Raw genomic sequence first — 14,107 nt, 5'->3', positions numbered from 1 at the left:
TTAGTTACAGCTTGAAAATGTTGATTAACAAACATATCAGGTTCCAAAAAATAATATTATATTACTACCTATAACAAACAAATCAACATTATCATTGTTTTTGATAACGTCATTAGCTGTTGCCTCTGTCTGCATCTGATGTACACACGCGTGCACAGAACTCCACATACGGCCTTTCTACTGCGCGCACACGCACACAGGTTTAGAAGAGCTGCTGACGGCAGACACAGCAGCGAACCTGGAGCTGATAGTGTCGAGAGAGGTGGGCGTGTGCTCGTAGCATGATATATGATAATACATACATTTACACGCGGCCCTTCCACAGCAGCACGTGTCTGTCTCAGGCTTACCTTCGAAGACGCGTGCTGACGGCAGAAACAGCACCGAACTTAAACGTGGAGTTTGTTTTAGGGACAAGTCCTCCGTTTTCTTTTTGTTTTCAGCCATGGTTTCCTAACAGGGGGGCTGTCATTGGTTGGTCGTGTTCACATTAAGCATACTGAGAGTTGGCCGAGGGGAACAAAACTCCTACGGCTGCGTGAACATAGAACTGCAACTAATAAAAGGTGTTCTATCGACGAAATATGGATAAAACGATCTATCTGTTCCGGCATATCGCCAACACCCCATCTGCATTGTACATTTTATCACAAAACGTGGCTCATAATATTCTTACAAAGCGGTGCTAATTTTCAAATGAGCCAGCTGCTAAGGCAATCTCCCTCGCTCTTGATCGCCCACTCACTTACTCATGCGCCTGTTTTTTTTAACAAAAAGTCCGCTAGCTTACCTTTAGCTGTTAGCTTGCAGCTAAAATACAAGCAAATGACACACTTTCAGACTGGCTGTTTTACGAACTTTCTGTCCCCAACTGCAAAACCATTAGAACCATTTGTAGGTGACCTCACCTTGCTACAGGGAGCTCTGCTGCCCACAGAATGAACTGTAACCTATAAAATACCATTAAACAAAACTAATGTAATGTTGCATTCAAAATGAGATTATAAAACTAACATTACAGCGTCAAATTGATGATGTAATGTGTGTCTGTCATCTGAGAATTTTGTTAATTGGCTCGTTTGTTAGTTAAATAACATTTGCTAACCTGCTCATAAATAAAGAGATTTTCACAAGACAAATACAGCTGGACCAGCAATATATATCTCTCTCACCATACATTAATCTACATACAAACATAATGGAGCGTATTAAAACATACTTACTCACAGAGATGGAGGTAGATCCCACAGTGGCCCGCCAAAATGTAGCAAGTGCAGTCAGCTTCTGAGCATGTGCAATGTCAGGCCTACGGAAACCCTTCTAGGACATTCGTAGTGTGCGCATAGGTAATGTGCGATTTACTTAACAGTGTTATGTCGAATTTACTTAGTTCTGTTCTCTTGCTTTAACAAGTATACATTTTAACTTACACTCACTAAAGTGGGCTAGGTTTTGCAGCCAAACACAGAAATGTTAACTAAATTACACATAAATACAGTTGTTTGGTGCAACAACTCACTGTGTTCACTTTTTTGAGTGTACTCTGCATGGAGGTGGTGTCACGCTGCCAGCTGTGTTTCTATAATGAGCCTCAATCATGATGCCGGTGCTCTGGCTCAGTTAGCCAACTAGTTAGCTGCTGTCTGCTAACACTGATCCATCCATTAATGTCTGATTAACATGAATCATAACATTAAGCTAAAGCAGGAACACTTACACAGAAAAATGGTGAATGCCTGTTTTTTATTAGCAGCCACTCTGTTCTCTTGATGCCCACAGCCTGCGTCATGACACACAGACCTGTCCATAGCTGCTTCTGGGTACTGAAAATGTAAATTAACTACACATTGTCCATTTTAATTTTAAGATGATTTTGATTATTTTAACCTGTTCAGATCCTTTGCAATAGAAATCAAATATATGTATTCAGTGTGTGAGTACTTTTACTTTTAATACTAATGTATAAGTACATTTAAAGGTAAGTACTTAAGACCTTTACTTAAGTAGGATTGTTGATGTAGCACTTCTACTTAAGTATATATTTTGCTGGTTATTTGTACTTTTGCAAGCAAAACAAATTTGTACCAAGCTTAAGTACTTTCTCCACCGCTGCTCGTGACAAAGCTGCATACTTGTTGTAGGTGTGCTTTTAATTATAAATATACCATCATAAAACTTGTCACCTGTGACTAGCCTCGGTGTCAATCATGTATAAAACTCAATCCAGTTGCGTGAGATGTTTTTGATAATGTTGATGCCAGCTTCTTTTGTTTTGCTTCATTCAGAGCTACTTCATTGTTCACCTAAATCATCTGTCAAACTCAAGGCCTGCGGGCCAAATCTGGCCCACTGCATCGGCCCATCTGGCCCGCACCAACATGTCCAAAACACAGATGATCCGACCCTTTCTTCGTAAATGTAAGATTTTCATTTTTCATATAAAAATAAACTAACGGCTGTGAACAATAAAGATGTTTCAAGCTGAGCGGGAAAGTGGACAGTGACCACAGATTCAAATATGGACACAGCAGAATTTTAGGGAGTTCATAGAAGGCAAAGCTGCCTTATGTGCAAAGAACAAGGCAGGAGAAATGAGGCACACAGAGGAGGCCGACATGTAGGCAAAATATTTCTTTAACAGTCAGTTTTTTGGGTGAGTAGCACCAAAAATAGTGAGTCATAAGCACAACTTCAAATCCAGAAACATGGTGTTTAGGGCTACTCTTCTGCGTTTATACAAAGAGGGAGAGAAAGACAGTCGTGTGCATTTTATGCACAAGGCACAGCAGTGTAACAGCTTAATTATGCCATTACATATTCTGTAATGTAAAAAAATGTAAGCATGTAATACAGCCAGGTATTTAAGAAGTAATTTTAGGTGTTTCTTAAAAAAAGATATATTAAAAAAGTAAGTAGTAATGCACCTACAATAACCTTGTGTCTATCTGAAAAAACAGAAAGTGAATCTGTGAGTGACTGGAAAAACAAATGCCAAGGTACACAGAAGCACTAAAAAATATTTGTCTTTTCTTTGTCTTGCTGTCACTCAGGTGCTCAAAGCAGTCATCTGCTAAAACAACAACAACAATGAAGAAAGAACAATATGTGAAACAACACATGAAAAGATGGAATGACAGACAAGGAAGTTATCTTCTTGATAACTGCATAGTTCAATTGTGCAGATTTACAGCAGTGTTTTACCCCTGCAGATACAAGTAAAACCTGAGTGGGGAGTGCCGTGTGTATAAATTAAAAACTCTTCAAATTCTAAAATAAGATTATGAGCTGCTATCAGCGCTCAGCAGCCTAAGAAGGTCTGTTGTAACCATTTCTCCCACAAAAAAGTTAAAAAGCAATATAGAAAATAAAAATAGAACACATACACCTTAAAATGGAAACAGAATGTTATTGTGCAGAACCCCAAAAAAGAGTCCTTTTAACAGATTTCATTGAAACTGCAATATGTCTGTAAGTGTCTTGGATGCTACTGTATGTGATTAATGGATTAATAGAAAATATTAATCTCATAGGTTCAGTGTTTATTCAGTCAGCTCCAGTTCAGAGTAAATGATGGCGATGATGATGATCTTCCAGGAAGTTCCGTCATTTTTTCTACAAAAGATCAATCAAAGTTAAAAAAAACTTCGACACATGTTCAACAAACAGATACAAGGAAAAGATGAAAATAAATGCACATACCCCAGAGGTACCTGGTACCAGAGGTCCAAATGAAAGCATTACACTGTCCTGGTAGGATACGTCCCTCTGACGTCTGTGCTGACTACGGCAATCCTGCAGAGAAACAGGTTTTACACTGTGGATCTTACATAACTAATGAGAGATTTGATGTGCTGCCTCTGTTTATATGTTTTGCTTTCTGAGCAATCTTCTTTACATATTTAGTTGTATTGATATTTTTAACACAAATTGTTAAAAAGAAAACAAAATCCTGACACCCTGTGCCTTGTGTACATTCTCTGTGAGACGTAGGGTCCATCGCACTAAATGCTGAAAAGACATTCCAGTAACACCCTGATCTGCATGACAATACAACTGGAAAGACAGGTGAACAATGAAACATACAGTGATGCACTTGTTGTGTTGCAGAAGACATAGGCGGGCCTGGCAGTGAAGGTAGATGGATGGATAATTGGTAAAGGTGAAAATCTCGAAGGAGAAACGGGCCTCAGTGGAATTGCCGTTCTGAATTAGCTCCACTGTTGTATCATCTGTATCTGGGCACCTGGAACACAGGGACAATTTTACAGATTAAAATCCTGTGTATTTGTTAACATAAACCACAAAGTTCCAGGTGTTTAGCATGTCACCACAAGGCTGGAGATTATTTACTTTGCCGTTATGAGGTTGTGCCGGACAGGGTGGCTTGCATTGTTGACCGGTGTGGCCCAGCAGGACTCCACAACGGTGACCACCTGCTGTTCATCCACACCTTCGGTCCTCACCTCCACATACAGCCTATGTTCTGTTTCCAGTTCTATGTTTGTGTTACTGGTCAAGGGGAAACGGAAGCCGGCGTCCTGGTAAGGGATGATTTTCACATTATAATGACCCTGGCCAGATGGCAGCTTCTTGCTCATGAATCTAGAGGAGAGGAAAAAACAGCACAAAATATTATTTTTGATAAAAGGCCTTAAGCCTCTATTTAATACAGGGTCTAAGTCTTGCCTTTTCATCGGGTTGATGCCTGAATTCATTGACACAGCTTCAGTCCGAAGATATTCACAGGAGAATGTCAGGGTAACATTTACGCCTTCATCAGCCACAATGATGTTCTCATAGCTGAGGTGTGAGCTATTGCCCTTTAGATAAATGTAAAAGCATGATAAGAATATATAATGCAAGCAACGTCAGCTATGATTGTCATTTTTTTAACTGAACCTTGAGAACTGTCCCACACAGCTGGTCGTCACTGTTAAAGTGGAAAACCACACGGCCATTCTGGAGAGTCCCTTTACAGGATGGATCCCTGAGATGAAGAGCACTGGGATGGAATCCAGCTTCAAACAGCTGACAGCGAGACAGGGACACTGTGCCTGAACTCCCAGCACATGTGACTGATGAGTCTAGAAAGAAATATGAAAAACAATATGTTGTACGTGTAATACATTTTTAAGGCAGAAACATGGGAAAAATGTCAAAAGTCATTAGGAGCTCCTCTCACTGTAGCTCTTGTTGTTGGGCCAAGGATGGTGTTCGTCACAGAAGCAGCCATAAAAGCCGTCTTTTTCACCACACCACTCATCCTCTGTGCAGTTCAGCTGGTTACAGGGATCTGATTTAGCTACCAAAAAGGAAAACATGAAGCAAGACATTACAAAACAAAAACGAAGTAATCATTGCTCCATTTCTAGAATGAACATACCACACTGCAGAGCAGAGCGCCAATCAGGGATGTTTAACCCTGAAACAGAGCAGGTTGTCTCATAGGCTGCCACAGCAGAGCACAGCATGCCGTTGGCCGGAGTATAGAGGCAGAGATCATAGACACAGGAAGTGAAGAATGGCTGAGGGTCGGAGTGTAGGTGACAGGCACTGAATGGGCCAGTGGTGTTGGTGATGACACTGCAGAGTTCAGAGTATTCCTGCTTAGAGGAGCAGTTGCTCGATCCAACATCAATTCCATTATCTGTTGATCCACATCTGCAAAAGACATAAAACAAATGTTGTTATTGAGTTTAATTTTTTTCTTTGAAAATGTAGTTTACCCAGGTTGGCTTGTGGATGCCTTCCAGCTGTGTCCAAAGTCATTGTCATTCTGGGCCAGGGTGCCATTGGGTGAGACTTTGTCATCTGTAGAGTTGTCATTGAAGTTTCCACACATTCCACTGACTCTGTTTTCACGGTTGTGGCCCAGTCTGACCAGTAACGTACTGTAGCCGTCAAACTGGACTATCAAGTCATTGGCATTCACCACTATGTAGCTTCCCTGCGTTACCACCTGAGCTAAGGTCCCTGCAGTGGTTGGAAGAGACACCTCACTTCCATTTACCTTAAGAGATGAACAAACAGAGATGTGAGGAAGGACCTGTGTCCACAACAGACAGTGATTACCTTTAAAGTAGTTTACCTTCACTCTTTTGTTTGGTCCAATCCTGATATACACACTCTCTGGTTGATTTGAAAGGTATACATCCACTGCTGATACAAATGACACACGGTTGTTGCCACGGTGATTATTGGTAGCTATCACCTGGAACTGGGTTTCATCACTGTGGTGGTTTACACTTTCAGTGATGATGTATGAGCAGGAGCCCTGGAAGTGAGCCACTGCTCCATCAAAGGTGATGTAATGTGGATCCCCCCACACAGTGCAGGTGGACATGACAGCATAACAACCCAGCTTTCCATTTCTAATGGTGCACTTTTGTGCATTAGTACACGGTGCAGCAGAGCAGCGCAGGTCATTGGGAGCACGACATTCACATCTCTGGGAACAGCCTGCTGTCCAGAAGGACTCACCAGCCTGCAGCATGCAACAAGACAGGAGGACATGATGACCATGAAAATGCTGCCAATGGCAACTGAATTGAACACTAACTGACTTAAATTATAGATATGACTTAGATAGATAGATATGACATGATATATGACTTACATTATAGTAAAATTCACCATGCTGGCAGCCACATTGTTCCACAGGGACACACCTCACCCCACTCCTAAAGAAGCCTGCATCACAGAAACATCCCTCAGAGCAAACCTGCCTACAGCTGAAATCAGTGCTGTTGGAACAGGTGTGGCCACAGTCAGTACCACACAGATCATGGTGACTGTTGGCCGGACAGTTGAGTCCTTAATGAGTGAGGAAAGACACAAGTTTATTAGAACCCTACAATAACAGTGGTCTACAAGATGTATTGATTAACTGACAGTTGTCCAGCAGACTGGTTTACTCACTGCAGGTGGTGTTCTGTCTCCAAGGCTGGATTGTGACATTAGAAGACTGACAGGTAGCAACGTATGCTTCAATGGCCCGGCACAGGAGTACGTGGTTCTCATTTCCAGACACGCACACGTCAAACACACAGTCTTTGAAATAAGTTGCCGGGTCAACCCGATCATGACAGAAGCTAAGAGGACCGTCCGCTGCCTGTATCACGTCACACTGAGCTCGAGCAGGCCGCTCATCAGCACACCGTGGGCAGGAGGAACCACAGCCATCGCTGCAGGCGTAGTCACCTGGCACCTTCCAGGCTTTCCCGAAATCATCCGGAGTGGTTACAATTGTTCCAGATGAAGTTTGGAACTCATCATTTGGATTTCCATTGAAGTTTCCACAAAGTCCACACATTTTATTTCTGTAGTTTTGACAATGATCAAAAGTTTTAGCATTAGAAACAAGATGAGAGAATGAAGTGCTTAATCATGCTGGAGTTAAAGTTAGACACCTGTACTTTGAAGGAACAGAAACAGTCACTGTATGCAACCCATCGTAAGTGACACTCAGACCATAATCCGCTTTGACTGTTGTTGTAGATCCACTTGCTGAGACAGATACACTTCCATTCAACGAAAAAGGTAGATTTCTTGTTACTCCATTCACCTTAGAAATTGGAAAACAGGATTAGAGAATAATCACAAATGTGAATTTGTGAATGCACTGAAAGGCCTTTTGAAAATCAATTTCAGCAAAAACTGCAGACTAAAATAAGTATAATGATGAATTATACTCTTAAAGTGTGTCACTCACCTGCACCATCCCACGTTTCTGAGTTTTCATGTGCACCTGATAGCCCCACACATTCACAAAAACTTCAGCTGTGAATGAAACTGAAAACCCATTCCACGGTTCATTCTTAGCCTCCACTGAAAACTGGTGGAGTCCATCAGTGGCATTACAAACTGTCGCCAGAACATAGCGGCAGGTTCCCTGGAAGTCATAGGCCTTGCGATCAAAGGTTAGGTAATGCGGGTCTCCAGAGGCAGAGCAGGTGCCATGAGGGTTGGGGTGGCAGCCGTACTCGGCCTCTACCACACGGCAGGACTCCTGAGGGCCACAGGATCTGGGGATACAGTGCACTACTGCAGTAGTTCCATTGCAGGTGCAGAAACTCTGGCATTCTTGACCTTCCCAGAACTGTTCACCACCCTGATGATAGTGTCCTTGGTAGTAGCATCCACAGGATGTTGGCCGCACACATTGGTTTCCATTGAGGACAAAACCGTCATTGCACTGGCAACCCTCCTGACACAGAGTGTCACAGGAGAAGGGGAAGGAGAGGCTGGGGCAGGTGGAGGGACAAAGGGTTCCACACTGTTCATAATGGCTGTTTAGAGGACAGGTTTGCTCTGTAGAGAGAGAAAAAAAAACAACAAAGGCCAGTAAATGTGTTATGTTATTTTTTCTTACAAAAACTGGAAAGTTAATTTTGTCTAAAATACTCACCACATCCAGTTGTATGCCTCCACTGTCTGACAGTTAGACCTTCTTGTTGGCACATAATAGTGTAATGTTGCAGGATCTCACATAGCACCTCTTTAGGATACATAGAGGACTTCACAGTAACATTACAGGTGTGAACATGCTGCTGTGGGTCAACTGTGCCCCAGCACTGTGAGAAAGGCCCACCTGGCATTCCAAGGATGCTACAGTACTCACTAGAATTATCATTGTTTATAGCAAAGTAACTTCTACTCCCCAGACACTGTGCTGTTCGGGGGCCAAATCGCCAGCTGTCTCCAAAGAGATAAGAGCTGTTGACCAAGATGCCATCTGGTGTGCGGTAGTCATCATTTGGATGTCCATTGTAGTTACCACAGAGTCCCCCTAGTGAGCCATTGTAGACAACAGGTACTGTGATGCTCACAAAGTGAGGCCACACTGTCTGCACAGTTACACCAAAGGAAGTGCGGAGGATGATGCTGTGAATGCTGTTGTGGAAGATTTGGATTTGACTGGACCCAGAACTGAAGGGTAGTCTGACCTGCTGCCCATCAACCTAAAGAACCATCAATGATTCTCATTATACAGTTTGATGTTGAAATTTAGGGAAAATGCATTTTGTCTCATTTAACCTTACTTACCTGAACTTTGCTGCCATTTGCAATTTCAATAGAAACATGTGCATTCTCTGTCCTAATGTGCAACACCCAGGTTAAATTCTGCAGGTCTGTGGGCATTTTCTCAATTGACAGTGCAAAGTGTGGGTGACTAGATGATCCCATCACCTTGGCAAGAGTCAGCTGACAAGCTCCAGGATACTGATACGTCAGCCCATCAAATGTCTGATACGACCCTGGCCCCTTTATCCAGCATGTCGCATAGCTGTTTGGTCTGCATCCTCTTTCTCCCTCCTTCACACTGCATGACTCGAGAGGGCCACAAGCATAGAAGTGGCAAGTCATGGAGCCGTAACTGCAGCTACAACGCCTCCCACAGTCCTCATCTAGTATTACTGTTTCTCCAGAGCGGTGGTATCGACCCTCAAAGCTGCAGCCACACTCAGCACGAGGGACGCACACCCCACCACTAAGGATGTAGCCTGAATTGCAGACGCAGCTCTCCTGGGCAGGGAGGGGGCAGCTCTGAGTTGAATTGGGATTGACACAGGTAGGAGGACATCCTGTGCCTTGGGACTCAAAGTGGCTGTTGGCTGGGCAGGGGATTTCTACAAAAAAGAAACATTTTGTTTTCTCACACATTTCACTCCAAGGACAGTTTGAAATATTACTGAATGAGAGACATACCACAGAAGCCTTGTCTCCTCCAGCTCGGTAGCTGGATACCATTTTGTTGACACTGACTTGCATAGACATTGAGGGCCTGACACAGAATGGGCTGGTACCCTTCTCCTATACACAGATCAAACACACAACTTTCCACAAACCTCTGTGGGGGCAGTTGTTGATGGCAAGCGGCAAACGGCCCAGACATGATCTGAAGGATTCCACAGTGTGCTGTATCACTGTATAAAGCTGTTTGAGCATTATTGCATGCAGCACAGTCCGGGCCTGCACAATAGACCCCACAACCAGGATCATCATCTCCGGCTACTGTCCAGCTGTTGGCAAAAATCACATCAGAGCTGACAACCTGGCCTTGGCGGGTCCGAAAGTCGTCTCCAGGGTGATCATTGAAGTTTCCACACAGGCCACATGTTGCATTCAGGTAAGTGTACGGCACGCTGATAGTGACGTAATGAGAGGTGTCATAAGACACAACCAAGCCAAAGTTAGTGCTGACAACCACTGAAAAACCAGACTCATAAACCTGGATGGTGCCGTTGCTAAGAGAGAAGGGAGCAGTAGCAAAGTTTCCATTAACCTGTAAGCACAACAGCATACAAAGAGTTAAAAATATGAACAATACTAACATAGAGAATCAAGTGAAAACTTAATCTTTATTGCTAACCTTAGCCTCACTACGACGTCCTTTAACAAGCTCAATGGTCTCATTATTGACAAACACTTTGACCAGTCTCGTCCAAGAGACTCGAGTGCTGCCCCGGTGCTCGTTCTTACCCTCCACTCTATAGTAGGGCAGCCCTTGGCCACACTGCTCAGAGAGGACATAAGTGCACGTGCCCTGGAAGTGAAACACCGTGTTGTCAAAGGTGTAGTAGTGTGGATCACCACTTATGGTGCAAGTGCGTCTCTGCACTGTCTGGCAGGAATAACGAAAGAAAGTTTCCTGGCAGATCTGGGAGAAGGTGCAGGGTTGACTGTAACACTGCAGGCCTGCTCTGGTGCAGGTGCACTTCTGTGCACAGGTCCTGTCAGTCCAGAAGGTGTCACCCAGCTGCAAAAATACACCTAAATGAAAGGAACGAAACTCATAAATAATAACTAATGGTTCAGACAATCACTGCACAACATGCTGGAGTACATGCAGTAAGTCATAAATCACTTAAGGAGCATGGTTTATCATGTTATTGACATCCTTACACTTATCACTTATCTTGAAGGCTCACCTATAAAAGTGCAATAATATTCTCCACGGTCAGTCCGGAAAACCCAGCGTCCAGGAATATTGACATTACTTCTTAGATGGAAAATGGAGCCATCACCTGTAGCCTCATTAGAGAATGATCCAGGGATAGTCCAATGGTGAGTTGAGTTAATTGTGTCATAGCCAGCCTATAATATGAAACAGTTATCATGTAGAATATGTTCACGTGTCTTTGATTTTACTATTTATTCTATGACCAACATGCTGCATTTCTGACCTGAACATCATAAACTGTAGAGGCGATCTTTCCGTAGTTCATCAACACAAATGAGTAACTGCCACCGGAGATCAAGACTGCCTGGACAGTGGTGCGCTGAAAATAATGTGTGTTTAGAGTATTTTATAATGTGTGTATTTTGTGTGTATATATATATTTCAACATTTAAAACTTACTGTTCCTGAATTTAGATAGTAGGCCACCTCATACCATGTTGCAACAAAGACCCAGTCTGCGGTAAACCTTGTGCTTGGGAAATATGTATTAATGTGCTGCGTGGCATTTTGGAGTACAGTGCCATTGGTGTACTCCTTATAGTAGACCTGACCGGACTGTCTGTTGTCCAGGTCTGTCCAGAACGGAGCAATGATGTCTCTGACTCCATACATTGGGAACCTCATGGGGACAAAACTCCTAAATGGTGCAGTAAAAGTCAAATGTCCATTCTGGTTCACCTATGAATAGATATTTGGGTAAATTAGTAAAATTTTAGATCTAATTCTTAAGGAGAAAAAAAAACATGTTGTAATAAAACAAGAATATTTCGACATACATAAATATGATCATACTTCCTCCCAAAATAGACAAAGGGCTTCTGCAGTCTTATTAAATCTGAACTTCCATCATCGGATCGAGGGTTTTCAGTTCCAATCCATGGGTAGAGGATACCCTCTGGAAAAAATAAAATTACAGTAACTGAAATTTTTTTTTATTTGCCAAAAAAAAAGCAAAAGTCTTTTCATAATAATAAAAAAAGCTAATAACTGAAATCCCACAGTGGGAAAATCTGCAGGTTTACAGCAGGAAGACAAGCACTACATAATAATAATAATAATAAGCAGTATCTTAAAAAATATGCTCTAGATATACGTATACTAATCTAAAAGGGCGTTATGGCAACATACAGCCTGGTGAAACTGAAATACTGACATAAAAAGAAAAAAGCACTTTGTTTACCTGAACTCGTGGGCTTCACTGTACCTGTAAATTAAATAAAAAGAAAAGCATGTGAATACATAAAAACTGAGCATATTAAAGAAAATATAAACTGCATTTAGCTAAAAGAACTTACTTATAATTCCCAGAAGCAGCACGGACAACATGCCGTGGATTATCATTTTCTTTCAGATCTGCTTAGAAGGCAAAGTGGATAATATTTATTCTAAAAGGAGACTCTAAATGTGTATGCACAAAAAAACCCATTAAAATTAAAAAAATTAAAAAATTAATTAATTAAAGAAAAAACCTGAAAATTACCTGGTCGTGTTCTCAGTCCATCCGTCTCATCTTTTTGTGACTCTGGACATGAAATGAGGTTTTATGAGCACTTTAAAGTAGGTCGGTGTATAATGGATCATGCTTCCTTGTACCATTCATCTTTGTCTTCAGAGAACGATGAACAACCTCGAATTGTGTTTTTGGACAATAAAATGACACATGATGCTCGGAGGCATTATGTGCAGTGTGATAAGGTGCCAACATACAACAAGTAATTTAGTGACCCTTCTTCATAACAGTATTGTGCTTAATGCACACACTGACTTCAACAGCTGAATGTTTATACTGAATTATTTCCTGTTAGAAAAAAAGTGGGAACAAAAGTGATTTAACTGTGGCCCATGTTAAAGCTTTGTGTAAGCAGGGCTGCACATATCAAATATTGTGTTAATATTTGGTTACCTCATGTTTTTTTCAGCATTTTCAGTGTTGGATCCCAGCAACACTTAAAAACTGCAGGGCTAATTTTGTGTTTATCTCTATGATGGATTACCTGAAACAACACAGCAACCAGGAAAAGATGGAAAAGATATTTTTGCAGATGCAACCAATAGGCCAGTGTGTCTGACGCACCGCAGCAGGAAGGATACAGCAAATACAGATTGGTTTCATTTTTGTGATGCAACAAAGGGCATCATGGTGGAATCACCCTGGGGCGATGCAGTGAGGACTATACCCTCAGTTTACATGATGCCCACTGTACCAGCTATCTGATACACTTTGTGAATAACTTTTTTTTCTAACCAGGATGTAGACTGAACTTTTAGTGTAAAAGTCCCAGAAACTGTTGTCTGACTCTTCTATCTCAAGTCTCTAAAGGTCGGGTTTAACTTACATGTAACATTTTAATCCAGCTCTAGAAATCTAATCTGTGACAGATTCAGGTTTGTGTTGTTTCATATTTCTGTAAGTGCAGTGCAACATGACCATGTGAAGCACACATAGCCTGCACAAACACCACAGACTGTGCGTGTCTGACAGTAACAGAAATCCCCTGCACACACCTACAGTTCCAGTTTTCATTTAAACACAAGGCATCTATGACATCACCTTTCTCTAAAACAAAATTAAAATGAAACTTAATTTCAACATTGCACAAGAGCGTAGCTTGCAAAGCATAACACTGTAGAGCCCTATACTGTACAAGTGCAATGTACCATCTCTCTCCCACAGCCAGTGGCATCTGCTGGGAGTGCCACTGGCTGTGGGCTGTGGGAAGAAAGCACTTCAGGTGTTAAAAAAACATTCATAAATTTCAATGTAGTGAAATGAGGCTGACCTAAACTAACGGAACTGGAACTGCACAGATGGATACTTACAAAATCCAATTTTTTTAATGCCGTTTTGATCAAAATGTAAATATCATGTGCTTTAATAACACACACATAATCAGACGGCAAACGGTCTCTGTCACATCTATCTGCACCGCTCAGGATCTAATAACTTCATCTGAGAGACACCTGTATATTGGGGCTTGCATTTTACTATTGGGCCACAAGATGGCAGCATCACATTATATTCTATTATGATAAATACAGTTTTTAATTTAGGGCTAGGTAAATGATATCCTTATTCTTAACATACTGCAACAGTTTTTTTCAGTGGTCGGGGAATTACTAGTGTGTGTGTGTATGGTGGGGTGA

The 14,107-nt window shown here is 41.9% G+C and overlaps 1 protein-coding gene across 1 annotated transcript; it reads right to left on the bottom strand.

The window, feature by feature from the left end:
* Positions 1-3,539: 3,539 nt before the first annotated feature.
* LOC114451641 (alpha-tectorin-like) lies at positions 3,540-12,289 on the bottom strand. Its single transcript, XM_028430411.1, has 24 exons — positions 12,259-12,289; positions 12,144-12,167; positions 11,740-11,858; positions 11,363-11,641; positions 11,187-11,282; positions 10,932-11,097; positions 10,373-10,773; positions 9,709-10,285; positions 9,046-9,629; positions 8,408-8,960; positions 7,712-8,310; positions 7,410-7,564; positions 6,919-7,319; positions 6,617-6,813; positions 6,089-6,484; positions 5,727-6,010; positions 5,384-5,661; positions 5,183-5,302; positions 4,900-5,084; positions 4,687-4,820; positions 4,351-4,602; positions 4,084-4,243; positions 3,700-3,710; positions 3,540-3,612 (listed from the first exon to the last, which is right to left on the bottom strand). Exons 1-24 carry the CDS (start codon positions 12,287-12,289, stop codon positions 3,540-3,542), a joined length of 6,075 nt encoding a protein of 2,024 aa, XP_028286212.1.
* Between the last annotated feature and the right edge of the window lie 1,818 nt (positions 12,290-14,107).

The sequence above is a fragment of the Parambassis ranga genome, chromosome 19, assembly GCF_900634625.1.
Source record: "Parambassis ranga chromosome 19, fParRan2.1, whole genome shotgun sequence".
Lineage (NCBI taxonomy): Eukaryota > Metazoa > Chordata > Actinopteri > Ambassidae > Parambassis > Parambassis ranga.
Note: the sequence above shows the minus strand (reverse complement) of the source record. Positions and strands in the feature narration are given on the sequence as shown.

What these genes read in the sequence shown, in the direction of transcription:
- LOC114451641 (XM_028430411.1), bottom strand. Translation starts at nt 12,289, where the DNA reads ATGTTGTCCGTGCTGCTTCTGGGAATTATAA. An exon ending in GCGCTCTGCTCTGCAGTGTG is followed by an intron (nt 5,303 to 5,383) that starts GTATGTTCATTC and finishes CCTTTTTGGTAG; the next exon opens with CTAAATCAGATCCCTGTAAC. An exon ending in GGCATCAACCCGATGAAAAG is followed by an intron (nt 4,603 to 4,686) that starts GCAAGACTTAGA and finishes CCTCTCCTCTAG; the next exon opens with ATTCATGAGCAAGAAGCTGC.